Genomic DNA, 20,902 nt, shown 5'->3' with positions numbered 1-20,902 from the left:
GAGAAAACTCAACATCAATTCATAGATTTGTACTCTTTAACTCATTTTCTTCCATTTCTATCATCACCCATTAGATTCCTAGCCCTAATCTTTGTTCTTTCATGGTAGAAAATTAGGGATTTAGGAAGAATTATGGGGTTTTGCAAATTGGGGATTTAGACCTCAATTTGGTGTCGGATTCCGAAACTAATTACATAATCGGGCTCGGGGGTGAATGGGAGAATGGATTTTGGTCCGAACCTCGGGTTTTGACCAAGCAGGCCCGGGGTCGATTTTTGACTTTTGGGGGGAAAGTTTGTGGAATCTAAATTTATGCATTGTAATTGATTTCTTTAGCAATATTTGATATTATTGAGTCATTTGTGGATAGATACGAGTGGTTTGGAGGTGGATTCTAGAGGAAAAGCGGTAATTGAGCATTGAGTGGCCTTTGGAGCGAGGTAAGTATCGTGGTTAACCTTGATTTGAGGGTATATGACTTGTTTGTCTATTTTTTATATGTTTAAATGTTGGGGAACAGTTTATATGTGAGGTGACGAGTACTTATGCGCGAGACCTGACGCCAGATGCCCCTCATTTTATCCCTCGCGAGGCGAGCTCCCACGCCAGATGCACCTCACTTTAGACCTAGCGATGCAAGCTCTCATGTGAGCTTTTCATCAGGCGACATGAGACCTAACGGCTGGCCCAGTTCGCTGGGGACCAGGTGACGCGCAACGGACTGTACGACCTGCTGAAATTACCTGCAAACATGTTAGTACCTAAAAACGAAAAGAAAAATTCTAACTACACTAAAAATCAACTACGAATTGGGTTGCCTCCCAACGAGTGCCTTAGTTAATGTCATGGCCTGACGAATACAACATTACAATGGGTTTCCTCCCATAAAGCGCTTGATTTAATGTCGCGGCACGGCGCAGGCAATCGACTTAAGGCTCGCTCAACATTGGTGGCTCTATAAAATGAGTCACCGACACTACTTTCGTGTTATCCATACCCAAATAATGTTTTAACATGTGCCCATTAACTCTGAACTTGCGAGAGCCATCTTCTGAATCAATCTCTACGGCTCCAGTGAGATGAATCTTTAGCACACGAAATGGTCCTGACCATCTTGACTTCAATTTCCCCGGAAACAACCTCAATCTCGAATTGAATAATAATACCCTGTCTCCCGGCTTAAAATTTCACTCAAGAAAATTTTTATCGTGTACCAGTTTCATTCTTTCCTTGTATAACCTCGTACTCTAAAAAGCATGGTATCAAAAATCGTTAAGTTCATACAGCGTTGTGACTCTACTAGTTCCAGCGGCCTCCACGTCCAGATTTAATTGTCGCAACTCCTAGAAGGCTTTATGCTCTAACTCCACCGGCAAGTGACATGCCTTTCCAAACACCAATTTATACGGCGACATACCAATCAGAGTTTTGAATGTAGTGCGGTAAGCCCATAGCACATCATCCAATTTTCTCGCCCAATCAGTCCAAGTAGCATTTACAGTTTTGGTCAAAACACTCTTGATTTCTCTGTTTGACACCTAGACTTGCCCACTTGTTTGTGGGTGATACGGAGTAGCAACTTTATGGTGAACGCCATATTTCTCCAACAACTTTGCAAATGCTCGGTTGCAGAAGTGGGTGCCCCTATCACTGATGATAGCTCTTGGAGTGCCAAATCGGGTGAAGATGTTCTTTCTCAGGAAACCAATAACTGCCTTCGCGTCATTTGTTGGAAGTGCCACGACTTCTACCTATTTCGAGACATAGTCCACCGCTACAAGTATGTACTTGTTAATATATGAGCTGACAAATGGTCCCATAAAGACGATTCCCCATACATCGAATACTTCCACCTCTTGAATTGGGTTCATGGGCATCTCATGTCGACGGGAAATATTCTCCGTCCATTGGCACTCATCATAACTTTTCACCCATAGGTGTGCATCTTTAAACAACGTCGGCCAATAAAAATCCCGACTCCAACACTTTAGTCGCTGTCCTTACACCTCTAAAATATCCTCCGTACGGTGAAGCATGACATGCCTGCTAAACAGAAGATTGATCTATCTCGGGAATGCATCTCCGGATCATGTTATCAAGACAAATCCTAAACAAATATGGTTCATCCCAGAAATACATGCGACAATCACGGAAAAACTTTTTCTTTTGCACAGAAGACAAGTCATAGGGAACAATACCGCTTGCTAAGTAATTTGCAATATCTGCATACCATGGTATATCCTCGAGGCTCGTTGCTAAGAGTTGTTCATCTAGGAAAGTCTCCATAATCTCCTACACCTCAACCTTCTTCTCCGCTCCTTCAAGCCTAGACAAATGATCAGCAACTTGGTTTTCTATTCCCTTTTGGTCCCGGATTTCCAAGTCGAACTCTTATAGCAGTGGCACCCATCGAATTAGGTGCGATTTTGACTCCTTTTTCTCAATTAGGTATCTGAGGGCAGCATGGTCAGTGCAAACAATTACCTTTGAACCTATCAAGTATGACCTGAATTTATCAAATGTGAACACCATAACTAGCATTCTTTCTCTGTCACTGTGTAGTTCAATTGGGCGCCACTCAAGGTTCTACTTGCATAGTAGATCAGATACATGGCTTTATTTTTTCGCTGCCCAAGAACTGCTCCCACATCATAGTCGCTTGCATTGCACATTAGCTCAAAAGGTTGCCCCTATCGGGGAACACTATGATTGGTGCAGTCATCAGTTTCTTCTTCAACTCCTCAAATGCTATCCTGTAGTCATCAGAAAACACAAAAGGGAGATCTTTTTCAAGCAGTTTACACAAGGGGTTAGCAATTTTGGAGAAATCTTTTATAAATCGTCTATAGAACGAGGCGTGGCCAAGGAAACTTCTTATTTCTTTGACGGAAGTGGGTGGTGATAGCTTTTCTATCACATTAACCTTTGCACGATATACCTCAATACCCTTACTCAACACTAGGTGCCCCAAGACTATCCCTTCCTGTACTATGAAATGACATTTTTCCCAGTTGAGCACCAGATTAGTCTTCACACATCTTTTCAGCACTCTTTTTAGATTCTTAAGGCAGTCATCGAACGAGTCTCCCACCACTGATAAATCATCCATGAAGACTTCCATTATGTCTTCTACCATATCTGTGAAGATAGCCATCATGCACCTTTGAAATGTGGCAGGGTGCATTGCATAGGGCGAACGACATTCTCCGAAAAGCATAGACGCCATATGGACAAGTGAATGACATTTTCTCTCTATCTTCTGGGGCAATAGAGATCTGATTATACCCCGAGTATCCATCCAGAAAGCAGAAGTGGGACCTTCCAGCCAATCTATCTAGCATCTGATCAATGAATGACAAGGGAAAATAGTCTTTTTGAGTGGCCTTGTTCAATCTTCTGTAGTCCATACCAATTCGCCATCCCGTGACTGTTCTTGTTGAGATTAGCTCGTTGTTCTCGTTTTGCACAACAGTCATTCCACCTTTCTTTGGCACACATTGAACTGGGCTAATTCAATTGATGTCAGAGATGGGGGGAAATGATTCCCGCATCTAACCACTTTATCACCTCCTCTTTCACGACTTCTTTCTCTGGAAGGTTTGTGGCCATCTTCCAATAAAATCTTATGCATACAGAAAGCCGGGATGATACCCTTAATGTCTGCAATGGTCCAACCAATTGCAGTTTTGCACTCTATCAATACCTGCAAAAGTTGTTCTTCCTGCACATCTAACAAACCAAATGAGATAATAACAGGTAAAGTAGAGTTGGGTCCCAAGAAAGCATACCTGAGATGAGGTGGTAGCGGTTTCAGTTCCAACTGTGGTGGCTCTTCGATTGATGGCTTAGCTGGAGGAGTCTTTCTATCTTCTAAGTGCAAAGACTCAATTTCGAGCTCTCTTTTACGAACCCTTGGCCTTCAAGAGCCAGCACCCACTCCACCAAGTCCTCTCCATTTACTTCTTCTAAGTTCATGAGACAGGCTGCTAGAGGGTCTTTAGCATTCAAAGTCACATCTTCCTCCTCCAAAATTACATCCACAACTTCTATTAGAGAGCAGTTAGCAAATTCACTTGGTCGCCGCATAGACTTCTGCACATTGAATGTTATCTCTTTATCATTCAGTCTCAATTTTAGCTCTCCAGTTTCACAACCAATTAAAGCTATCCCAGTGGCCAATAATGGTCTTCCCAAAATTATGGGAATCTCCTCATCAACCCGACGGTCCAGAATGACAAAATCTGCTGGGAACACAAACTTTCCAACCCCCACTAATACATCATCAAGGATTCCTGATAGTCTCTTTACTGTTCGGTCGGCTAGTTGTAGTAACATAGATGTGGGTCTTACTCTTCCAATGCCTAACCTTTTGTAGATAGCCAAGGGCATCAAGTTTATGCTTGCCCCCAAATCACACAATGCTTTAGCAAAAGCATAGCTGTCTATTGTGCATGGGATAGTGAAACTCCCTGGGTCAGACAACTTCTTAGCTATAGGTCTCGTCACGACAACACTACAGGTCTGGGCTAGTGTAACAGTGGCCAAGTCTTGGAAGTCGAACTTGCGAGACATCATATCCTTCATCATTTTGGCATACCCACGTATCTCCCTCAGGGCGTAAATCAGTGGAATGTTCACCTGGATTTGTTTCAGCATCTCCGTGAATTTCTTATACTACTCATCCTTATGATAGTTGTCCAATCTCTATGGGAATGGTGCTGGAGGTCGCTTCCTTCCTGTGATTTGAGTTTTATCTTGCTCGGGAACTGCTTCTACTGTCGTTTCTTACACTACCTCAGTCTCCTTCGCAACCTCTTTTTCCTTGCTTGTGCTCTCTTGTACATGTTGTATCGTTACCTCAGTTAACCCTGTTAAATCATCTACCTCAATGGGTACTGGCACCAATGTTTTAGTTGGTCGGCTTTTGCGAGCAATTTCTTGCTCTAGATCTAGGTCTCTACTATTTCTTAGACTCACTGCCATAAGCTGCTTCGGGCCCTGATCTTTTGGATTGACATGGGTGTCTGCAGGTAACATCCCTTGGGGACAATTATTCAGAGCGATCGATATCTGCCCTAGTTGAATCTCAATGCCTTTGATAGCTCAGTCGTATGATACTACCTTTTCTTGTATCTGGTGGACCTTTTCTTCCATTTTCCCGCCGGCATGAGTTGTTGCAACATTCCTTTAATTTCAAACAACCCATCATCTTGTCGCACTATCTGTTGTTGTTGAGGCTGTTGATAAGCTGGCTACTGATTTTGCTGATAGTGTCCCTGTTGCCTTTGGTAAGGCACAACTTGACCCTGGGGTCGCATGGCTCCAGGATTGATGCTATTATTGTACTGCTGCTGTTCTGGTCTATATTGTTGATTCTCTTGCCCCCAATTCTGACCTCCTTGCCTCAGTCCTCCATAGTTGGGCCACATAGTTCATGTCTTCCTGATAGTGCTGGTTATAACTTTCCGCACTCCAAGAGCATACATATGGTTGGTTAATGCATGGTGTACATAATCCCACATTAGTCGCGTCAACTATGTGTACCTGCTGCTTCTGTCCTGATTCATCGATCTTTGGTGAGGATACTCATTTGCGTCATCAGAGTGGCCATATTTTCGGCTATGGAGTTGTTTGGGTCCAAGGCCATTGAGTGAACGACATGAGTGATCGTAGAGTCTCTTGTCATCCATCCTGAGTTTTGAGCCATTTTATCAAGTAGGATCTTGCATTCTCTGAATGATTTGTTCAAAAATGCTCCACCTGCTGAAGCATCAATATTGGCCTTTAAGTTGTCTGCCAATCCCATGTAGAACCTCTGCCCCAATATTTGCCCTGGAATGCCATGATGTGGACACTTAACCAGCATACCCTTGAACCTCACCCACGTGTCTTGTAGTGTTTCTGTTGGTCTCTGCCTGAAGCTCAATATCTCATCAATTTGTTTGGCAGTCTTATTGGGTGGGTAGAACTTGTTCACAAATTGCTTGACTAATTCCTCCCAAGTAGTGATGGAGTTTATGGGAAGTGAATTAAGCCAAGTCTGAGCCTCTCCCATCACCAAGAATGGAAACAATAACAACTTTATTACTTTCGGTGTCACATTAGGTTGCCTTTGTGTGACACATATCGACAGGAAAGTTTTCAGATGCTGCTGAGGATCTTCAATGTAAGACCCTGAGAACAGTCCCTTGTTCTACAACAAATGTAGCATGTTGTTTGTGATTTAAAATGATTCCGCTTGTATATGAGGGACTGCAATTGCGGTTGCCAGATTTTCGGCGGTGGGTTGTGCCCAATCATACAATGCTGCTTCTAGCACAAGAGGCACCACACCCTTATTGTTTGGGTCATTCGCATTGTTTCTGTTGTTTGGATTTTCTATTTCGTCATCCATGTCTGGTTCGATTTGTTCTATTGAGTTCTGTTGTTGTTTGCCCTTCTTGTTTGCATGATTCAGTGCCTTGAAAAATTTCTCAGGATCTGATAATGCTTTGAACAATTCACCAGTTCTTGAGGAGTTTCTAGGAATGCACATGTAACACCCGAGACTACAAACGTTTGAATTTAAATGTATTTATTTTAAAATGAAAAAAATTGACTACACTAAGAATTCTAGCACTTCTTTTAGCTGCAATTAATAACACCGTTAATTCCCTACCAACGGCGCCAAAATTTGATCACGCCCAACTATGCCTTATAAAAAGGACTAAGTGGTCGTTGCAAATATATTCCGGTTAAGAAGTACGGAGTCGAATCCCATAGGGAATTAACCTATTAAGCACATCTATCTACTAGACTCGCACAAATTCACGCAATCAATATTCAAAAATATTAAAATAACAAGTTGGATGTTTACTAACTAAATAACACATAATGAAAATGCAGTACTTAATAACTAACTACGAACAAGTTGTAGATAAGAATTGGAATGATCTAAGGTTATGATTTCCCCTATTGTCGAAACCATTTCCTCTACATTTCCTATAAATTTGCCTAAGTTTTCTTTACTGATCATGAGTGCTCTGAGTGTCATAATTCTTTCCTGAGTAACTACCACAATTTACTAGATATTTTCTTCCGAATTACGCTAGCTGGCACTAAGTACGGCTCACTCGGATCACACCAAGGTTTCGTTATTCCTAATCCCACCTTTAAACCCTCTGTATTGATCCCTCATATACGTTAGGAGTGATGTTGTTCAACAACTACCTAAATATGCAATCTCTTCCGAGTAATACACACTAAATAGGCACAGTCGATTGATAGCTCTTCAACCAACCAAAATATAAACGTAGTTGAACAAATAGAGAAAATACTATGACAAATTTATATTAACGTAACATGAAAAACATCCTTCAATAGGTTCCATTAAAACCCTAGATTAGGAGTTTAGCTACTCATACTCATATTAACAATATCCCAAATATTTTGCATAACTAAATTATAAAGTAAAGATGAAAGAATGTAGAAATCGATGATTCTATCTCCCAACTGGTGTTCCACGAGCTATTCTTGCTTCCGGTCTCAAAAACCCCTTCAAAGGTGGTGTTTTATGTCTATTTATATGTGTAGGAAAAGACCTAAACGACATAGGTCAAGTCCTAGTCAAACCAGGAGACGAAATAAGCCTTCAAAATTCGGAGTAAGCGTGCCTCAGACCATGCCTCGCGAGGCTCCATACGAGATGAACCTCGCCTAACACTGTGCGGCGCCAACTCCCACGCGAGCTCTAGCTCGCCTCACCCTTTGCGATGCCTGCTCCTACGTGAGCTCAGAGGCTCAGATCGCTAGCTTCCACGCGAGATCAAAGGGTCGCCTCGCAAGCTTCTTCATCTTTTCACTGCTAATGCATTCTTTCTTCTTTCCACAGTTTTCCAGCACACTTTATTTTTTAAATCTTCCTTTTCCTCTAATTTCATCTCCAATTCACCTACACATAAAATAGACTCCATTACACGCAAATAAAGTATAATTTAACATTAAAGCACATAAAATTCAAGGTAATTAATGTACTAAAATAAGGAATTATAGGCACACATCATTCTCCCTCCCAATAGTACATGTTTAGTTGTTATTTGTACATATACTGTTAAATTGCACAGGTTTGTTATGTAGGTGTCTTGTCATAGCCTCGTCACTACTTCGTCGAGGTTTGGCTTGACACTTACCAGTACATGGGGTCGGTTGTACTGATACTGCACTCTGCACTTCCTGTGCAGATTTTGGTATTGGTCCTAGCTGATCGAGAGGCGTAGTAGCTCAGACTGGTTCATCGGAGACTCAAGGTATATCTGTTGGCGTTCGCAGACCTTGAAGTCCCCGTCTATCTTTTCAGTTTTTTTCTTTTACTATTTATTTCGTTCAAACAATTGTGTTTCTTTCAGTCTTTTACTTGTAGTAAATCATAGAAGTTCGTGAATTGTGACTCCAGATCCGGGTGGTAGTAATTAATTAAAATTTTATATTATTTCGCACTCGTTGTATTTCATTTTAGCATATTTGTTGTTATTTACTGAATTGAATAAGGATTGGCTTTACGTCGGCTTTCCTAGTAAGTGGAATGTTAGGCGCCATCATGGTCACGGCAGTGGAAATTTTGGGTCGTGACATGTTTTTAGCATTGTTTGATATGAGTTGAAGGCTTGAATAAGTTCATATTGTGTTTTAAGACGTGTTTGAATCATTGGTTGAGGTCCCGAGGGCCTCGGGTGGATTTCGTATGGTAAACGGATCGAGTTTGGGTTTGGAAGAATACTGGAGATGCTGTCATCTGGGAAGAGGGGGAAGGCCGCAGAAGCGGTAGCTGGGCTAAGGGGGAAGGCCGCAGAAGCGGCATGTCTGTGCGCAAAAGCGCATGCGCAGAAATGCTTGTGGCCCGCAGAAGCGGGAGCGCAGGTGCGCTACCTTGGGCGCAGAAGCAAGCGATGTTGGTTTGAGCTGGAGCCGCATCTGTGATGGGACTTCCGCAGATGCGGCTAGAAGGCCGCAGAAGCGGAAGGTCGTCTGAGCAGAAGGTTTTTTTTTATAAAACTGGGATTTGGCCCATTTTTCACCCATTTTTCACTTGGTTGGGCGATTTTTGGAGAGCTTCAAGGGGAGATTTTCATCATCTATATCAAGGTAAGTGATTCCCACCTATTGCAAGTTAAATACTTGGTTTATATTTGGATTTAAGCATGGAAATTTGTAAAAATTTGGGGTTTTGAAGAAAAACCTAGAAATTGCTATTTTTGGATTTTGACCACGAGATTGGACATGGAATTTGAAATAAATTATATATTTGAATTCGGGGTATTATGGGTAAAGTTTATTTTCGAAAATTTTCGAAATCCGGGCACGTGGGCCCGAGGGTTGATTTATCGACTTTTTGAACGGAGTTGGGAATTTGTTTAAATTGATTTGTTGGGAGTATTAGAGTATATTTTTATGGGTTTTCACATTGTTTGACTAGTTTGAGAGAGACGGGCATCGGTTTGAAGTGATAGAGTGGCGTTGGAGCCGGTTATGGAACTTCTGAGCGGGTAAGTCTCATGTCTAACTCTGTGAGGGGAAATTACCCCTAGGTGTTGTATATTGATGTGTGCTACTTGTTGTGGGGGCTACGTACACGCGAGGTGACGAAAGCCCGTACATAGCTACATTCATGTTATTGTCCAGGTAGGCTTAAGTTCACATCATCCTATAGTTGTACTATTTGAGCAGTCTCTCGCCTATTAAATTCCTCTGTTTTACATTACTACTTGAGACTAGACTTGCAATTGTAAAGATTTTGCAAGTTTCATGACTTGCCACGAAATAATGGTGTTCCTCTTACGGATTTCTAACGCGTTATGCATTTTCATCGAACCATTTTCCTTAAAAGAATTATAAGTCACATGTTTATTCGTGAATGGGGGTCAAGGACCCATTTAAGCTTCTTATTCTAATGGGGTGAGGTCGTTCGCCTCGGCAGGATTTATGTACCACACTCTCATGAGAGCGGGTCGTTCGCCTCGACAGTTTAATAGATGCATCTATATTTCGTGCCGTTCGACCCTCGGTAGTGTACAATTTAAATATTTATGTTGGATCGGGCCGTACGCCTCGACATTTCTATAAAACAATATCCTCATGGAATCATGTGTAATTTTTGGCAAGAAGCTAGAGTATCTGTGAGTTTTTCCCTGATTCGAATTATAACAACCTATTTGGTGAGGTCCATTATACATACATACATACATACATACATACATACATACATACATACATACATACATATATATATATATATATATATATATATATATATATATATATATGCTCCGGTTGAGGAGGAATTTGCTAATTAAGAGATTGAGTTTATTGTAAGGAGGATAATTGTACCACATATTTACACTTGTTTATTTCATTTATTTACTTTGCCTCATAGTTGTTCCCCTCCTTACTGTACCTGATATTATTGGACCACTAGTGAGTGTCGATATCGACCCCTCGTCACTACTCCTCCGGGGTTAAGCTAGATACTTACTAGGTACACGTGGATTTACGTACTCATACTACACTTGCTGCACATTTTTGTGCAGGTACTTTTATGTCAGGTGGTCCTTTGGGCACGGAGGCACGGATGATGCGGGGACTTGCCGCGAGCTGCATTTCAGGTTACGACCCGTAGCCAGCAGAGTCTCCTCCAGGGTTATTTGTATTTTTCCTGTCTAATTTGTATTGCGAACAGATGCAGTATTTTATTGTACTTCCTAGTTGATGCTCATGCACTTGTGACACCGGGTTTTGGGGGTACTTATGAGTTGTTCAGTAATTTAGTTGGGAAAATATTATCATTTACTCTGTAAATTTTATTTTTGATTATTAAATTGAAGGATAATTTTGATTTCAAAATACTAAAATGAATAATTATTTTAAACTTTTATTGTTGGCTTGCCTGGCAGTGATATTAGGCACCATCACGACCTTTAATGGATTTTGGGTCGTGACAACATGGTATCATAGCGTTAGGTTCACATAGGTCTCACGAGTCATAAGAAAGTTTAATATAGTCTTGCGGATCGGTACAAAGACGTCTGTACTTATCTTCGAGAGGCTACATGACTGTTAGGAGCACTTCCCTTCTTGATTCCTCATCGTGCGATTTGATTCCTTTGAGGCTTATGCCTTCATTCCTTTCCTATTCAATCTTATGCGACGTGAAGCGCTTGTTATCAATTGGGAATCGAAGAATTTTAATGGTACTGTAGAGGTGGTGCAGGATGTTTCTCCCTGCATATTCGATTGGGTTAAAGTCATCGCCTTGCGAAAGGATGTTCTGTCATTTCAACTCAGTAGTTGCATTTCTGATGGTTTTGGGGCTATGCACCAATTTCTATGATGTCCATGAGTTGTTATCGCACAGTATTAAAGTAATGGTAGGATACTTGTCTATGTGTAGGGCTGCGAATGATTTGAAAAGATGTTTTTCTTAATGCATGATTCAGAGGTTCAATGTTTTATTTCCAGCGGAGGAAAGGCAGTCGAACTAAGAATGATCAGGTTTAGGTTGATGGAGTAACAAGACTTGGTATTTTCGAGCGTGGTGGAATGTTCATCCGTGATATGGTGTCGTCGTCCTTGATGAATGTGTTAAGTTCGCCGATGTTATAATTTTCTTCAATTCGCCTTCGGGGCAGGGTATTGTGAAATGGTGTCAGGGAAGAGGCTGTCAAAGTTCGCGGTGTGCAGTGGTTCATAATCGAATCAGTGTTTATAGTGTTGATGGCTCGAGGAAGATGATCTTCGGGGAGGTTTAAAGTTAGTAGCGATCTAGCAATCCAAGTGCTACAGAGATGGATTTTGATTTAAAGGCAATAATTGGGCAGCGAAGGATGAGGAAGGACATGTCGGAAGGGAGTCTCACGGTTGTTGAATTACTAGTAGGTTTGATATGAAAAGCAGAAATCGGGAAGTTACCTAAAGGAGAGGGTTTAACCAAAGTGAGAGAGTGGCAGAGTATCATATGGGTTCTGTGGTAGGATAGCTACATGCCTTGGGGAAAGTTTAGAGTGATTTGGGACTTATGGTGGATAGTGACTAGGTCTACGGACTAATTTGGAATATTGGCTACTGTACTGAGGAAGATTGGATACGATGGAAAGGAGTTGCATGATATGAAAAAGGATACAACATGACTTTGGATTGGAATATATTGTCGCACCTTTAGTTGAGGTCCATGAGGAGTGAACGGACTTGTACACCTAGTGAATGAGCACGGGCTCAGGATGGTTTATTGGTTTCGTGGTAATGGTACTCGATGCAGCGCTGTTGGAAGATGTTGGCATGGAATTTCCACAGGTGGGTTATTCCCGGTGAGCAGGTTAACAGTTGCGTGGTGTTGATGAAGATTCTGCGAAGAATTCTACTGGCTACCCGGTATGAGGTCGAATATGTGAATGTGGCTAGGGATTCATAGCGTTCATGAAATAGTTAACAGGAAGATTTCGAGGATTTTGGCGGGTCAATTGCGCGAGGTCATGTCAGTGAGGAAGAAGGAATCTTGGTAGGTTCCAAGGTTATGTAATGGTAGCTTCAAGCTAAGTGGGAGAGCCTCACCGCCTACGATTGGATTGCATGGTTGTCTACTTGGGAGGTTTCTGGTTATTGGGCATATTGGTGGGTTATTACAACTAAGGAAAAAGAACATCAATGGTGATTTGAGCAAAGGATTTGATGAATGTGTGCTATAATTAGCTTTATCGATTCATGTTCAGGCCTTGGGAAGACTCGAGATTTATGTTTCATATAGATGTGATGTACAAGGAAAGTGATTTAGCCGGGTGCTTCCTTGAGAGGGTGTTCATGTGCTAGCAGAATTTTGGAGTCGATTATATTCAGGACCAAGTCAGAGTGGGTGACTCTCAACAACGGTCCTAGTATCGAGCTTTTGCGGTGGATTATGAAAGGGGCTTGGAGTGTTCTATGTTATTATCGGTCTGCAGTGCAGCATAGGGAGGAATGGGAGGAAATAACTTCATATTCATAGAGAAATTATCAGAATGGGTATACCAGTTGAAGATGTGAATATGCACACGAGGAGGGTATGAGATGGTTCGTGGGTTTTGAGATAACGTGGACTCGTGAAATGAGGTCACTCCGGATGAGTGCAGATTTGGCTTTGTTATGTTTGAAATAGAGCTACTATTATTCCTAAGGCAAGTCTAGAGTAAATGAAGAGAAGTCAGATCGGTTAGCAATGGTTGAATTGGCATGGTGGTGGCAACGATCAATTCCTTCATCGTGTTAAGTTATGCACGTGATTTGTGGCAGTACGTGCGAGTCTTGATGGCCACCGTAATTGATTTTACTTGGAGGCATTCGAGTTATTATGGCATGTTATGTGTATATGGACCCCGGAAGGGTCATGGTTGTTTAGACCACTACTTGGGGTTGTATTTTCTGCTGTTTGAGAATTTAGTTATGTGTTGCATTGGTTCTTCTGAAATGAGCTAAGTAAAAGGTTTTTATATGATGAAGTGTTTATTCTATTAGTGGATCAGGGGTTATTATGGAATTCTGGTACTCTCACGTATTGGCATGTTAGGTGCAGTGAGCGGTATAGGAAATTGGAAGCTGAGGATCAAGGTTGCGGTTCAGTGTTGACAAGAATGTCACGAGCTCGGACGAGCAGGAAAGGATTCAGTTGGTTAGAGTAAGCTGATATTGTCTTTAGCATCACCTGAGATTGGCGTCCTGTGTAAGAGGCTTTGTGTACTGATTTTCGGATCTTTGATTCGCTTTACATCATTAGTATGACCGGTGGTATGGATGTGCAGACTTGTTACCTGGTACGAAAGGCCGTGGGAGCGTATCCCATGGGAGGATTGTATAAGTGTGACATGTAGTCACTTGATTGATTAAATATTGGAACCAAGTATGGAGATTGTGGTACTATCGCTAATGTGAGAATTTGTTCCTAAAGGGCGCTCTGTTCAATTGATTGTGAATTGTGGAAGTTTGTTTTGGATTCGACGGTTGTTCATGTGTGTCATGGGAAAGAGGTCGTTGTGGATCCTTGAGAGATTATTTGCCCAAGCATGGTATGATCAGAATCAGTTTGAGGTCCGTTGACAGGTCCGATGTGGATGTGTACTCTACACCCGCCTGGGTGTGTTCACTCAGCATAGCATTCCTTATGGAGGAGCGTTCGAGCGTTGGATGTTATTTTCATAGTCAACTATTTCATGTAATACTCTATTGTGCCGTGTGGGCTGTGAGGTGGCTTGATTATTTGCAAATGTGTTGTGATCCAGTATACCTTGCGGTGTTATATGAGCAGGATGGCTCTCGAGATACAGGTCATTCATCGCACCTTAGTCGTGTTTGAGTTTTGTAGCATATGGCGCTATTTGTCTCCCCTGGATTTGTATTATTCACCTCGCGTGCTTGTGGTTGATATTCGGGTATTTCATAGGTATAAACATTTCTGGCTTGATAGGTATTTCCCTATTTATTATTATGTGTGGATCGGGTGGCACGCCGCCATGGAAATATTGTTTGGATCGGGTGGTACGCCACCACGGGTATCATGGTTGGATCGGGTTTCACGCCACAACGGTATCATGTGTGGATCGGGTTACACGCTGCAACAACATTATGTTGAGTACAGTTCTCCATATCTATCCTTGTGTGCTCTGTTACTCACTTTCTGAGGAAGGTTTATAACATCCTTTCGGTTGTTTAATTAGTTATGTGGGTAGAGTAGCTCTTTCCAGAGTTCGTTTCCTTATGTATCACATTCGAGTTTGTAGTTTGTTGGCACCTTGTGGCATCATACGAGACTTTTGGCAGTGTCTGAGGTGGCTTATTGCGTGAGCATCTTGTACTGGGGAAGACGAGATTATTGGACCTGGGATCAATGCGATCAGATTTATATGAAGCATATTAAATAGCAAATATCGTTATTTGGTTCATAATGAGATGATTGTTCTTGTCAAGAAGAGAGACTCGATGATTTGTTGACTTGGCAGTTGGTTATGAATTTCTACACATCTCTTCCGTCGTGGCAGCATCGCAAGAGTTAGAACATGACTTATATGTGTTATGAGGTGCGTTTTGGGCATCAGATTCGTGGAATTTTGGCTATTATTATCAGAGGACGTTATTATGGTAATGTGAATTATGCGGTGCATGGTGTGAATTCAGTAAGGGTATACAATCATGTTTAGTACAGTGTATAATGATTGATATGGTGTTTGTATGCTAGAAATAGGTCTGGTATGGAATTTCAGATGTCAGAATCTCACTCTAAGGCTTTTTGACTAAATAAACGGGGGAATCTTCAGACTGGCTCGAGCTAATGTGCTCAACTGGGTTGTGGTAGCATGGATAGGTGCTCAAGGGGTTTAAACAATGATTTCCACAAACTCCGGAGCGGTTCTTAGCACATTCGAGGACGAACGTATGTTTAAGTGGGAGAGAATGTAATGACCTGACCGGCCGTTTTGAGCTCTAGCGCGTCATTCGGCGATTTGAGGCCATGAGTAACTTCACTTCGGGTATGATGACTTGTACGTGTGGTCGGAATTGAAATTCGGGAAATTCGGAGTTGATTCAGAGAGAAAATTCTAATTTCGGAAGCTTTAAGTTAGAAGAATTGACTAAGGTTTAACTTTTGAGTAAACGACCTCGAAATCGAGATTTGGAAGGTTCCAACAGGTTCGTATGATGATTTTGGACTTGGGCGTACGTCCGGATCGGGTTTTGGATGACCCAGGAGCGTTTCGGCGCCTATTGTGGAAGTTGGCATTCTGGAAGAATTTCATAAATTTGGGTTGAGGTGCATTTCAATGTTATCAATGTCTATTTGGGATTCCGAGTCTGGGAATAGCTCTGTATGGTGATGTCACGACCCAAAATCCTAACATGTCGTGATGGCGCCTATCTCAGTACTAGGCAAGCCGACATCATCAACAACCCACGATTTCCTTTAAATTTAAAAACGTAACATTTAATACAATACCAAAGATATATCAATTTCCGATACAACTCTCCCAAAACCTGGTGTCACTGAGTACATGAGCATCTAATATGAGTACAAGTCTGAAATATACGGTCTATAATAGTCTGAGACCAAATACAGTAAACAAGGGGATAAAGAAGGAGAGACAAGGTCTGCGGTACACGGCAGCTACCTCAAAATCTCCTGAAAATCAACTGCGCGAAATGATCAACACCCGCTATGTTCAGGAATACCTGGATCTGCACACTAAGTTCATGGTGTAGTATGAGTACAACCAACTCAGCAAGTAACAATAATAACTTAGGAACTGAAGATAATGACGAGCTATACAGTCATAGTTCACTTTCAGTAGTTCCAACAAAGAATAAACATGCTTTTAAATCCGGCAGTTTAAGTCAAATCAATTTTATATAGTTCAATTTCAAGTAATCCTAATATAAATTCTTTTAGAGATTTTACAACAATGACAGATAGCAACCAAGTGCAACAACAAATACAAAGCAAGTACAGCCTCTCAGGCATCAGTCACTCAACTTATCACAATAGCTCAACCACTCGGATCTCAGCCCTCAGCACTCACACTCAATGGGTACCCGCACTCACTGGGGTGTGTACAGACTCCGGAGGGGCTCCTACAGCCCAAGCGCCATAATCTGCCCGGACAACTCACGTGTTGCACGAACAACTCACGTGCTATAATATCCTGCACGGACAACTCATGTGCCATAATATCCTTACCTCACCGATTGGCCATCGGCCTTACTCAGTCCTCAACCTCTCAAGTCTCTCGGGCTCTCAGAAATCACAAAGATCAGCCCAAACAAAGATAACATAGTATATCAACAAATATCCAGAAAGACTGAGGTATAATATGCAAGAAAAATCACGACTGAGTACAAGACAACAATTAGCAAATAATTCAACAAGTACACGACCTCTACGGGTCTCAACAGTACTATAACATAGCCTAAGCATGATTTCTAACATGATTTATAGTCAAATTTCTTCAACACATAGATATCATATAGCTAACAATAAATTATTCAACTGTACAGTTTCCCGGGACGGACCAAGTCACAATCCCCTCGGTGCACGCCCACACGCCCGTCACCTAGCATGTGCGCCACCTCCAAAATAATCACATGATACCAAAATCAGGGGTTTCATACCCTCAGGACCAGATTTATAATTGTTACTTACCTCAACTCATGTACTTATTTATTCCGCTATGCCCTTGCCACGAGAATTGATCTCCAAAAGCCTCATATCTAGCCACAATTAATTCGATTCAGTCAATACAAATTATTGTAATTAATTTCATAAAGAAATACTAATTTTTTCAATAAAATCTGAAATTAACTCAAAAATTACCCGTAGGGCCCATGTCTCGGAACCCGACAAAAGTTACAGAATAAGAACGCCCATCCAACCACGAGTCCAACCATATAAATTTCACCAAAATCCAACATCAACTCGACCCTCAAATCTTCAATTAAAGTCTATGAAGATTTCTACCATTTTCAACCTAATCCATACCCATTTGAACTTAACAATCCTTACACAACCTTATTGGTATGTATACATAATACTCGTACACCCAAGAATCATACTATTAATCATCCATTTTTACTCTAAACCCGAAATTGAAGGGTTGAGGAAAGAAATTCTTACCTCTTTGAAGCCCTAGCAAGATCCTTGTGAAATCTTCAAACCTTGAACAAGAATTGATGGATAAATGACTAAGTCTTCACTTTCTCTCTCTAAAATGCTCTCGCCTCTCTCTAAAATATCAGATTTTGGCTCAAAAATGAGCTTCAAGGGCTATAAATCGAAGTTGGGTTGGGTCAAAAATTAGAAAGAATGGAAGCTCCGACGCAGTTATGCGGTCGCATATGCGATCGTATAACAAGTATGCGGTCCGCATACCGGCCGCATAATTTGGCCTCCAAAGCTGGGCGTAACTGACTCGGTCTGCGGTCATTATGCGGTCCGCATACTTGTTCTACGGTCACATAATGCACGGCAAAACAGGTCTGCAGTCGCATAGTGCACCGCAGATTTTCCTCAAATCTTGCCTTTCTCCTGTTCCACTTTGCGACCATTATGCGGTCCAAAGAGTGATTCTGCGATCGCATAGTGGTCGCAAAAATGACCTTTTTCCGACAGAATTTCTTTTACACATCGGTGCATTGTTCAGCCCAAAACGTCTGAGCCGCGGCACCACCAAAACCTTAATTTCCTTAGCAAAATTTCTCTGGGGTTGTTACACATAAGTCAACATCCGGTCAACATCTTCAACTTAAATTCTAAAACTTGGAACTAAGTGTTCCAAATCATTTCAAAACTTCACCGAACCAAAACCAATTACCCCCTGCAAGCCAAATAACAACTGAAATTCACAACTTGAGCAGTAAATGGGGAAACAGGATTATAATACTCAAAATAACCGGCTGGGTCATTACAGGTGATTCTGGTATTGGGAGCCTGTCCGGAAGTGGATTTCGAGGTCCGTAGGTCATTTTGGGTTCATTTGGAGAAAGTTGGAAATTTGGATAATTTTGAGAAGTTTGACTGGGAGTGAACTTTTTGATATCGGGGTCGGATTCCGATTCCGAAAGTTGGACTAGGTCCGTAATATCAATTATAACTTGTGTGCAAAATTTAAGATCAATCGAACGTGATTTGATAAATGTCGGCATCGAGTGTAGAAGTTTGAAGTTTCAAAGATTCATTAAGTTTGAATTGGAGGGTGATTCGTGTTTTTAGCACTGTTTGATATGATTTGAAGGCTCAAATAAGTTCATATTGTGTTTTGAGATGTGTTGGTATCATTGGTTGAGGTCCCGAGGGCCTCGGGTGGATTCCGGATGGTAAACGGATAGAGTTTGGATTTGGAAGAATGCTGGAGTTGTTGTCATCTGGTGTAACCGCACCTACAAGGTTTTGGCTGCAAGTGTAAAGCCGTAAAAGTGGCCAGGGGGTCGCAGAAGCCATAGCTGGGCTAAGGGGGAAGGCTGTAGAAGCGGCATGTCTGTGCGCATAAGCTCTTGTGGCCCGCAGAAGCGGGAGCGCAGGTGCGCTACCTTGGGTGCAGAAGTGAGGGATGTTGGTTTGAGCTGGAGCCGCATCTGCAATGGGACTTCCGCAGATGCGGAGCCACAGGAGCGGCTAGAAGGTCGCAGAAGCGGAAGATCGTCTGGGAAGAAGGTGTTTTTTTATAAAAAGGGATTTGGCCCATTTTTCTCCCATTTTTCACTTGTTTGGGTGATTTTTGGAGAGCTTCAAGGGGAGATTTTCATCATCTATGTCAAGGTAAGTGATTCCCACCTATTAAAAGTTAAATACTTGGTTTATATTTAGATTTAAGCATGGAAATTTGTAGAAATATGGGGTTTTGAAGAAAAACCTAGAAATTGGTATTTTTGGATTTTGACCACGAGATTGGACATGAAATTTGGAATAAATTATATATTTGAGTTCTGGGTGTTATGGGTAAAGTTTATTTTCGAATATTTTCGGAATCCGGGCACGTGGGCTCGATGGTTGATTTATCGACTTTTCGAACGGAGTTGGGAATCTGTTTAAATTGATTTGTTGGGAGTATTAGAGTATATTTTTATCGGTTTGCACATTGTTTGATTAGTTTTGTAGCGACGAGCATCGGTTTGAAATGATAGAGTGGCGTTGGAGCCGGTTATAGAACTTCGGAGTGGGTAAGTCTCATGTCTAACTCTGCGAGGGGGAAATTACCAGTAGGTATTGTATATTGATGTGTGCTACTTGTTGTGGGGGCTACGTACGCGCGAGGTGACGATAGTCCGTACGTAGATACATTCATGTTATTGTCCGGGTAGGCTTAGGTTCACATCATGCTATAGCTGTACTATTTGAGCAGTCTCTCGCCTATTAAATTCCTCTGTTTTACATTACTACTTGAGACTAGACTTGCTATTGTAAAGTTTTCGCGAGTTTCATGACTTGCCACAGAATAATGGTGTTCCTCTTACGGATTTCTCACGCGTTATGCATTTTCATCGAACCATTTTCCTTAAAACAATTATAACTCACATGTTTATTCGTGAGTGGGGGTCAAGGACCAATTTAAGCTTCTTATTCTAATGGGATCGGACCGTTCGCCTCGGCAGGATTTATGTACCACACTCTCATGGGAGCGGGCCGTTCGCCTCGGCAGTTTATTAGATGCATCTATGGTTCGTACCATTCGACCCTCGGCTGTGCACAGTTTAAATATTTATGTTGGATCGGGACGTACGCCTCGACATTTCTATAAAACATATCCTCATGGAATCGTGCGTAATATTTGGCAAGAAGCCAGAGTATCTGTGAGTTTTTCCCTGATTCGAATTATAACAACCTATTTGGTGAGGTCCATTATACATACATATATATATATATATATATATATATATATATATATATATATATATATATATATATATATATATATATATATATATATGCTCCGGTTGAGGAGGAATTTTTTAATTAAGAGCTTGAGTTTATTATAAGGAGGATAATTGTACCACAGATTTATACATGTTTATTTTATTTATTTACTTTGCCTCAGAGTTGTTCCCCTCCTTACTGTACCTTATATTATTGGACCACTAGTGAGTGTTGATGTCAACCCCTCGTTACTACCCCTCCGGGGTTAGGCTAGATACTTACTGGGTACACATGGATTTACGTACTCATACTATACTTGCTACACATTTTTGTGCAGGTACTTTTATGTCCGGTGGTCCTTTGGGCACGGAGGCACGGATGATGCGAGGACTTGCAGCGAGCTGCATTTCAGGTTACGACCCGCAGCCAGCAGAGTCTCCTCCAGGGTTATTTGTATTTTTCCTGTCTAATTTGTATTTCAAACAGATGCGGTATTTTATTTTACTTCCT

The 20,902-nt window shown here is 41.6% G+C and overlaps 1 protein-coding gene and 1 non-coding gene across 2 annotated transcripts; one reads left to right on the top strand and one right to left on the bottom strand.

Moving 5' to 3' along the window:
- Window positions 1-2,671: 2,671 nt before the first annotated feature.
- On the bottom strand, window positions 2,672-5,206 carry LOC138899436 (uncharacterized). The gene is made up of 5 exons (XM_070185835.1): window positions 5,122-5,206; window positions 4,795-5,024; window positions 3,907-4,638; window positions 3,557-3,721; window positions 2,672-3,334 (listed from the first exon to the last, which is right to left on the bottom strand). The coding sequence occupies exons 1-5, from the start codon at window positions 5,204-5,206 to the stop codon at window positions 2,672-2,674; spliced, it is 1,875 nt and encodes a 624-aa protein (XP_070041936.1).
- Window positions 5,207-5,837: 631 nt separating this feature from the next.
- Window positions 5,838-5,944, top strand: LOC138904178 (small nucleolar RNA R71). The gene has a single exon (XR_011413400.1). It is a non-coding gene; the product is annotated as a small nucleolar RNA R71 (small nucleolar RNA).
- The last annotated feature ends 14,958 nt before the right edge of the window (window positions 5,945-20,902 follow it).

Source organism: Nicotiana tomentosiformis, chromosome 1 (genome assembly GCF_000390325.3).
Source record: "Nicotiana tomentosiformis chromosome 1, ASM39032v3, whole genome shotgun sequence".
Taxonomy (NCBI): Eukaryota; Viridiplantae; Streptophyta; class Magnoliopsida; order Solanales; family Solanaceae; genus Nicotiana; species Nicotiana tomentosiformis.
This window is presented reverse-complemented; position numbering and strand designations above follow the sequence as displayed.